Here is a 10228-nt window from a genome sequence, read left to right as displayed (position 1 = left end):
GGAAGAAATGAGGGAACAAATAAGAAGAGAAGAAGAAGAAAAGCTTGGGCTAAAGATCCAAAAAAAGATGCAGCTGGAAGAGGAGAGGCTCCTAGCTAAGACAAAAGGCAAGAGGACCCGGAGGGACCCTACCCCCGAGGTCATTTCTGATGACGAAGAGGAGGGCCGGAAGGATCTGAAAGATATGATTTATGAGCTCCAACGAAAAATGGAAAAAGATTCCGGATTGGAGATTGGGGAAACCCTTACACCATCCAGTCACTCCCTAAAAGCCATCCCTCGACAGAAAAGTCTCAAACATTACAACTTTGACTCTTTTGATGGATTGGGGGATCCGGAAGAGAACCTCAATTACTTCGAACAAATTACCCAAATATATTACTACAACGATTTAACCAAGTCCAGGTTCTTCGTCTTGACCCTCAAAGGGGGGCTCAAAGATGGTTCAGCAGGATCCCGTCACGAAGTATCCACTCCTGGAAAGAGTTCAGGGGGGGCCTTCCTTAGAAAATTCAGAGCCAATAAGACACACGAAATACACATGTGTCACCTGGAAACAATCCGCCAATACGACAACGAAGCACTCTCAACTTAAATGCATAAATTCCAGGAAGCCATCAACAAAGTCTCGAATCTTGATGAGAGGGAGGCTCTAAGCATAATTCGGAGGAACCCAGATCCAGAACACAATGAGAGGTACATTGTAGAGCTGATAAACAAAGAGCCACAAAGCCTAGCTGTTGCCTACTCTATGGAAGCCAGGTTCATAAAGGAAACAGATGTTCTCCAGGCAATGAGAATGACTCAGAATGGAGAATCGAGGAACAAAACTTCTGATGACCGACCGAAAGGGGGTTACCATCAGGAAAAGAAGTTCAAGTAAAGTCCACAAGCCCAGCAGACCAATGTGGTGCAAAACACTCCAATATTTCAAAGACTGGGTCCTAAGACAGAATCAAAAAGCGATCCCGGTCCACCTAGGTATGCCAGCGAGGCTAGGCAAGAACCAGATTGGACACCACTGTATAAAAGCAACCAAAAACCTTGTAGCCTATAGCAAGCAACCAATCTATGATCAAATATTTTGTATGAAGAAAATTTCAAATTAATGAAATGATTTTTTCCCACCCAATTCTTATTTCAACAATTACCGCAGGAAAAACATACTTTTACCTGAACAAACAACCACACCCGGGTTGAAAGAAAACATCAAAAGCAACCATTTGGAAGTTAATATTAAAGCCAATAACAACCCTGATAGGTTTCCCGATCCAGATTGAAGACAATTACTATGTACTTAAAACATTTTCTAAGTACACAAACAAGCAAAAACAAACACCAATCCTGTTATGGTGCCATACCTGGATTGAAAGCCAACTTTAAAAACCAAAACCAACCCATGATGGTACCATACTCGGATTGGAAGCCAACAATAATAGTAACGCCAATAATAATAGCAACCAACCCGGATAGGTATCCAGATCCGGGTTGAAGACAATTACTATGTACTTAGATCATTTTCTAAGTACACAAACAAGAAAAAGCAAACACCAATCTGGTTAGGGTGCCATACCCGGATTGGAAGCCAACTTTAAAAGAAAACACCAACCCAGGTATGGTGCCATACCAGGATTGGAAGCCAACAATAACAGCAACCAACCCGGATATGTATCCAAATCTGGGTTCCTTACAACTGCTATGTATCTAGATCATTTTATAGGAAAACAAAGAAGCAGAAATTACCAGACCCGGATTGGTGGGCAACAAAGAAGCAGAAATTTTTCTACGGGGACCAATTTCCTCTAACTTCAATATGGATTGGCCTCTACAACTGCAGACCCGGATTGGGGGGCAAGAAAGAAGCAGAAATTTTTCCAAGGCAACCAATTTCCTCTACCTTAATCCGGATTGATCTCTACAACACCAGATCCGGATTGGGAGGTATGAAAGAAGCAAAAATTTCCAGATCCGGATTTGGGGGCAAGAAAGAAGCAGAAATTTCCATACCCGGATTGAGGGGTAAGGAAGAAGCAAAAAAATTTCCAAGCCAACCAATTTCCACTACCTTAATCCAGATTGATCTCTACTACACCAGATCCGGATTGGCGGGCAAGAAAGAAACCTAAATTTTTCCAAGGCAACTAATTTCCTCTACCTTAATCCGGATTGATCTCTACTACACCAGATCCGGATTGGGGGGGGGGGAAGAAAAGAAGCAGAAATTTCCAAACCCGGATTGGGGGCCAAGAAAGAAGTAGAAATTTTTCCAAGACAACCAATTTCCTCTACCTTAATCCGGATTGCTTTCTACTATACCATATCCGGATTGGGGGGTAAAAAAGAAGCAAAAAATTTTCCAAGGCAACCAATTTCCTCTACTTTAATCCGGATTGGTCTTTACTACACCAGATCCAGATTGGGGGAAAGAAAGAAGCAGAAATTTTTTCAAGGAAACCAATTTCCTCTACATTAATTCGGATTGGTCTATATTTACCAGATCTGGATTGGGGGGCAAGAAAGAAGCAGAAATTTTTCAACAAGACAACTGCTACATAGCACTTCTCTACTCCCTCATCCACAAAATCTGCATAGGGGAGTGGGGGGAAAATGATAGGGTATAAGCAACCTGGCTAGGGCCCAACCCGGATTTAGGGTGAGATAGTCTCAGCTGGTAGACCAAGACTCACCTCACTCAGAGTAGTCAAGTGGAGAGACCCGAGCTCAGGGCGAAACCAAGACCTGGATCATCTCCCAGCAAGGATCTGACCCAGGACCTGAATCATCTCCCAACAAGGATCCCAACCAGGACCTGGATCATCTCCCAGACAGGATCCTACCGAGGACCTGGATCATCTCCTACCCAGGATCCAACCCAGGACCTGGATCATCTCACAGCCAGGATCCTACCCAGGACCTGGATCATCTCCCTGCCAGGATCCCACCCAGGACCTGGATCATCTCCCATCCAGGATCCCACCTAGGACTTGGATCATCTCCCAGCCAGGATCCAACCCATGACCTGGGTCATCTCCCAATCAGGATCCAACCAATGACCTGGATTGTCTCCCAGCCAGGATCTAACCCATGGCCTGGATCCTCTCCTAACCAGGGTCCATCCCATGACCTGGATCACCTGCCTACCTGGATCCAGTCCAGGACCAGGATCACCTTGAGGGGGGTCCCAGCAAGTACATGCACACTCCACAACCCGCCAAGGAAGGGTACGTGGGCATGTGACGGTGACAGCAGTCAACAACCAACATATCAGATAAACACGACACATTTCAGAGTACCGTTAGGATACCCTGAAGGTGGTCCTCAACTGGACACGTGTACGCAATTTACCCAAGCTAGGCATTCTCTGCCTCCAGCAACCAACGACCCTGATCTAGAGGTACCAACCCCTAAACCCTACGTTTGGACTTTCATTACACACACTCTCATAGACTCAGCCTACACACATACAGCCACTTAAGTCCTCTCTATCTTCATCTTCCCTAACCAGCTACTTATTCTTATACCGGAGGCGCCGGGGGGACAAAACCCCCCTCCGGTGTTGTTTTATAGGCTCCCAACAGCAGTTACACCTCATTCACACCCAGAAGGTCCTGGAACGGTGTCGGAAGGAGCCACCCCGCTCACCGGAGTTATCATTGTAGATGATTCAAGATGAAAAATCAACCAATCTGTAAAAAAAAGTTCAATTAAAACCCAAAATTTGAATTTTGAAACAAAAATTAGAAAAACACTTACAAATCGACTTAGTTAACAGCACAATCGAGTAGATTAAGGATTCCTCTGCCAGAACCGAGTATTTTAATTGAAAGAAATAAACAAGGCTATGAGCTAATTAGGGATTCAATAGTTTGGGGTTTGAATCCAGGGTTTGAGCTAATAGTGTTTCAATCTGGGGTTAAGGTTCGATTATGTTTCAATTTAGGTTTCTAGCTTCTTGAGTGTGTATCAGGGGTTTGGGGAATGAAAATGGGTTTAGGGGGAAATGATTTTAAGAAAAGGGGGAAACATTGTAAGTAACGCGTAATGTATGCATCACATGTTTTTTAATTTTTTAAAACATAGTTTATACATTGGTTGTTATTTAAAACATGTTTTTTATTAGAATGTGATGTCCAAAAAAATTTTAACATTTGTTGCCAATACAACCGATGTTAAATGGGTGATAAATATTGACTGTTTTCTTGTAGCGTAATGAAATATATATGTAGGAGACAAAACTCACACATAATTGAACATGGATAACATTTCTTTTTTAAGTTATATAGCACTTTTAAGTGTTATACAAACCACTGCTATACAAGTGAACTTCACTTGTATATCACTTTTTGAACTGCTATTCAAGTACGGAGCTTACTTAACACCTCTAGTTGTGCTATACAAGTACCACATCTCTTTATGAAACTCTATGAAAGTAAACAACATCAAGTCAGTCTTTAAAAAGCTCCCTATTATTTAAGAAAAAGCTATTCATAGATTTTTTCTTTTTTAAATTATAAATTATTACTTTTTTCTTGCACATTTTTAACGTGTAATAAATTCAATAAAAATAAAAATTATTGAATTATATTAAAAATAAAAATGCTGAATTCAAATCACAAAATAAAAGCTGACAAATCTTACTACACTTCAATTCATATATATTTCAAATACTATCATAAATATATGACAGTACATTAACAAAGTCTTGCTAGAATCATAAAAAGTAAATAGTTTTCTTCCAATGTTACATAACATTCTTGATATCAAAAATCATTTCCGAATTACGACAACTAATTGTAATAAAATGTTAAAAATTACTTCGTGAATAATTTGCCTCTACGTACCGATTATACAAGAATCTTGCCCAATTCTTTTAGAAGATGACCATTTTGTTAAGAGGATAAGTAAATTGTACACAACAAAAAAACAAATATTTATCTTAAGATCACATACAAAATCCACTTGTAATTTATAAAAAAATTTAATTAAGAAATGTTTTACTTATATTAGGATCAATTTGTATCCGACCATCACATAATAAATTCTCTACGAACGATCGAACAAAATATCCATAATAAATGCCATCATTTAATGCTTGCTTAGGGAACTATTCTAATAAAAGTAAAGGGAAGATCACAAAATTAAATAATTACAAGTTTTATGTCAGAAGTGTAGGCATAAATAGCTAGCTAACAAAGTAGTAATAATCTTAATAATACAATAATAATATTTTCTTTTAAACCTAAAAATACTAACCATCTTAAAATTAACAAAAACTGAACATATATCATTTCCCTATTTCTGTCATTGTGATTTTTTTCATTAGCCTAATATGATAAAAACATTATAGTGAGAAACCGTCTACACATTGCCATTTATTATCCAAATTCATTTCGCGCTCTTTTCTTTTTTAGCCACTTTAATGCTATTGATCCCTTTATATTATATTATATTATATTATATATGTTAAATCTTATGGTGTTTAGATACATGTCAATACAATGTCAAATATATATTGGGATAATATATATATATATATATATATAAGAAGTAATAGCAAAAAGAGCCCTTAGCATTGACATTTGAAACTAAAACTATATTCACATTAATCAAAATCCACCATGGATATGCTTAAATCCTTGATTGACTAAAGTCTGATTCTTAAGAGTAAAACAATTATATGATATCCTCAACTCCACACATCTCAAATAAAGTACACTATTCATTGTAATTTTAAATAAATAGAATCAACTTTTAGCGCTCCAATTTAAGGAGTAATAATATAACCAAGTCATTTGATATAAAAAGTAAAAAAACTTGATCACATGTACTTTGATCCATTTAAAACTTAAACTTCTTCCCACAGTTGGTCCCAAATATATTCATACTAGTATGTAGAAAAAATATTACATGATATGTTAGTAACACATTAGTGGTTCATACACGATTTATATTTACGACATGAACAATTTAAATATTAATTAACATTTCTACAAGAGCTTTGACATTCTGGAAATTTGTTGCATGAGTCATTGAAGCTGAATCCATATAGTAGATGCTGATCACCTGTACTTTGTTCCATTTAAAACTGTTAATTATTGTAAATGTGTACTTAGTTGGTTAGAAATATAATCATACTACTATGCATAAAAATTTACACCACATGTTAGTAACACATTAGTGGTCCATACACAATTTATATTTAAGACATGAATAATTTAAATATTAAATAACATTTCTACAAGAGCTTTCACATTCAGAAAATTTGTTGCATGGTTCATTGAAACTGAATCCAAATAGTAGATGCTTCATGTTGCTGTATTAATTGCGACCGAGATCCAATTTTTTTTATTATAGTTAGAAGAAAATATATTTAAATAAAAAAATTATACATGTATATAATCTAAATGCTACTTACCAAATGTTATAATGCACAAAAATGAGGTGGTCTTTGTCAACATGTCGCAACAAACTTTTGGCTAAGAATGTATTAGGGTTATCTCATAAGTGATACACCTGATGAGATGATACAAAAGAGAATTTTGTTGCCATGTCGAGATTTTTTGATAAAAATACCTCAATAAATACTTTTTAAACAAAGAAGACGCGCGATTAGAAATTTGTTGTCAATTTATGAAATTTGATTTGTAGTCATATTACATAATATAAAAGAAGAGGGTGGAAGCGCTTAGCCATTAAGCATTTAGAATCTCTAAAATATTTTCTTTATTAATATGCTCGATCCACGGGTCGACATCCTAATAAGGTCCCATTTCAACCTGTATATTAGTAATATGATCGAACATGATAGCAAGACGAACAAACTCCAACACTCTTTGACATACATCTTCTAGAAGAGGATAACCAAATTGTCTTGAAGATACATGAACAATGGACTCGATTGTTTTCTCCTTTTTTCTATCTGCACGCTTCTGATTCACTTTATCTTCAAATTTCTTTTGGCCTATGGCATTCTTACAATTTTTCTTGTTCACAGTACTCAGAGATATCTAAGAAACAGGAAAATAATCAAACAATCAGAAAGTAAATAATAATTTTTTTGCAAAATAGACAAATCATATTGATAACTAAAAATTAGAGATTTAACCTCAAGTTTCATTGAAACCAATTTTCGGGGCCAAGCCAAAAAATACCCACGTGCTTCACAACAAGGCTAACCTCGTCACAAGGTCTCGGAAGCTTAGTATTGAACTCCTTCTTTTCCGCCACTTCAAATTGGACCCTCACATATCCTTCTTCAAGTGGAATGTCTACATCTAACACAGACCAGCGTAAATAGATGTATACGTGAGGAATATATCCTATAAATAGATGTATACGTGAGGAATGTCTACATCTAACACATATCAGCATAATCATGAACTTTATTATCCATGTCAAAATTATCTATATGGCTCGAACCTCCAGATTGTGCACGCGGAGTACAGCCCTTAGTTTTTAATTCCTTTCAGTGCCAGCTCTGAACCAGTGCTACCAGTGCTCCTGCACTTGGCCCACTGAATCCAGGGCCCCAATATTTTTTTAGCCTAATATATGTTTAAGTATATATCTGTATTTGTATAGAATTTTAGGGCCTTTTTTAGCCCATTCATCTTCAATTTCTCGAAGCATCATTTCAGCAATCATCACAATGGTGGATATTATCATATTAAAAATCAATTCACTCCATAGCTGTCTTTCAAGTTCCAATTTAGGGCTTAAATTATAAAGGTAATTTCAATCTTTTATTTTAGTTATTTATATACTATACCAAAATTGTAGCACCTACTTGTTTCTCTATCCCTAATCAGATGCGATGACCTTGAAATATACATAGTTACATGTTCTTTATAATTTTTATGATTTGCTAAATTTTATAAATTTTTAATTCTTTAGTTATATATTTAATATTTGAGTTGTAATTTTGAGTTAATATGATTGGTTGTATGAATTATAAACATTAATCCATTATTTCATTTAAATAGTTTTTACAATTTTTTTCATTGTTGGACTTGAGTTCGGACTTGATCATTGTTGTTAATTTGGAATTAAAGATCAGGCTCTTGCTTCACTACTTCGGTACTTGTTAGTTCATCTATCCAGGTTTCATTTTCTCATAAGTCTCGTGCCTGTTGCTTTAGTGCAAAATCTACTAGCTGCTTTAGTGCAAAATATGTTTACTAAAAAGTATACACCTGGTAATGACAAAAGAAAAAGAAAAATGGAAGAGGAAGAAAAAATTAAGCCACTAAAGGGATCTCTTGAATTTTTTTGGAAGAAAGCCTAACAACTTGATATGTCTATAAAAAATAAGAGTATGAAATTATCGAAAAAGTGGTGTCTCAGGTTCATAATACTTTTACACAAGAACACGATGTAATTGATGAAGAGTGTGAGAACGAGATAACTGAACAAGAAACCGAAATGATTGAAAGTGTGGTTATTGAAAATAGGGAATACATTAGTCCTAAAGAGTTTGGTCCACTAACTTTGAATATGTATGATTCTCGGGTATGGGATGGATTAAATAGTAAAATGAGGGATTTGCTAGTTGAAAAGGGGCCTATTAGGGAAAATATGATTATATTTCCCAAGGATAAACGTAGTAGGGAGTTTTCAACCTATTATTCAGATCAAAAATTAAGAAATGGTGAACTTGTCGAAAGAAAATGGTTAGTTTACTCAAAAGAATTGAATGAAGTATTCTTCTTTTATTGTAAAGTGGTAAAAAATGCTAGTTCTAAAATTAATTTAGCAAGTGTTGGAGTAGATGATTGGGTACATTTTGGTGAAAAGCTTAAGCAACACGACGATAGTCTTGTACATCTTACAAACCTTAGGGCGTGGGCTGAACGGTAAGTTATATTGAAAATAAATCAAACCATTGATAAAGAATTGCAGAGCAAATTAAAAAAGATACTGAACATTGGATGCAGTTTATGATCAAAATAAGTGCTTTTGTTAAACTGCGATGAATATTCTGGCATTTCGTGGGAAAAATGAAAAATATTTGAAGATTCAAATGGTATTTTTTTGGGTTTTCTTCATTCAATAGCTGAGTTTGATCAAACAATGAAGCACCATTTCAGACTCATTCAAGATAAAGACATTCACTATCATTATCTTAGTTAGAAAGTACAAAATGATTTGATAGTAATGTTGGTTTCGAGTGTAAAGAGTGTAATATTAAATAAAATCAAAGAAGGTAAATATTTTTTAGTGATTTTTGATTACACTCCTGATGCAATCCTTATGGAACAAATGACTTTGGTGATTAGATGTGTTGATGTTGTGAGTCATCTTGTAAAAATTGAAGAGTATTTCCTAGAGTTTTTTAAATGTGGAAAATATTTCCGGTTGGGCCTGTTTGGTGAGTTAGAAAATGCTCTTAAATCTCTTGATTTAAATATCAATGATGCGAGGGACAAAGATACGATAATGGTTCTAATATGAGGGGAAACACCAAGATGTTCAAAAAATATTACTTGATGTTAATCCTAGAGCTTATTACATGCCTTGTGGTTGTCATTCTCTTAACTTACTCTGTGATATAGCAAATTCTTGTGTGAAAGGTAAATCTTTTTTTAGAGCATGTCAAGCTATATGTAATGTGTTTGATAGTTCCACCAAAAGATGGAATCTATTGCTTGAATATATTGATGATTTGATTTTAAAATCCTTAAGTATGACAAGATGGGAAAGTTAAATCGAAAGTGTAAAGGCAATAAGAACACAAGCTCCAAAAATAAGAGATGCTTTAATGAAGTTAGCTGAAATTTCTGATGATCCAAAAATATGTCGGGATGCTGAAAAATTGGCCTCAAATGAATTTTCAAGTTTTGAATTTATATTGAGTTTTAATATTTGGCATGATATTGTGCACAAAATTAATTTGGTGAGCAAGAATTTGCAATCTGAAGATATGCGTCTTGATGTTGATATTGCAAGTTTAAAAGGGCTGGTTTCTTTCTTTGAGAAATATAGAGAAAATGAGTTTACATCATCTATGATTGATGCTAAAGAGCTTGATAATGAAATGGATATTGAACCTATTTTTCTTATAAAACGTACGATTAAAAGAAATAGATAATTTGATGACAATCCTGACACCGAAAGGGAACAACAATTTGCCTTAAAAATTATAGAACTGATTATTTTCTTGTACTAGTGGATATGGTACTTTCTCAGCTGAAGATAAGATTCAAACAAATGGAACTTTTTGAGTCTGTTT

General features: G+C 35.3%; 1 protein-coding gene across 1 annotated transcript; it reads left to right on the top strand.

Moving 5' to 3' along the window:
* Positions 1-8421: 8421 nt before the first annotated feature.
* On the top strand, positions 8422-8856 carry LOC141668753 (uncharacterized). Its single transcript, XM_074475754.1, has one exon. It carries the CDS (start codon positions 8422-8424, stop codon positions 8854-8856), a length of 435 nt encoding a protein of 144 aa, XP_074331855.1.
* The last annotated feature ends 1372 nt before the right edge of the window (positions 8857-10228 follow it).

The sequence above is a fragment of the Apium graveolens genome, chromosome 6, assembly GCF_009905375.1.
Source record: "Apium graveolens cultivar Ventura chromosome 6, ASM990537v1, whole genome shotgun sequence".
NCBI classification, from domain to species: Eukaryota; Viridiplantae; Streptophyta; class Magnoliopsida; order Apiales; family Apiaceae; genus Apium; species Apium graveolens.
The sequence above is the reverse complement of the archived record's forward strand: the minus strand, read 5'-3'. Positions and strand labels throughout refer to the sequence as shown.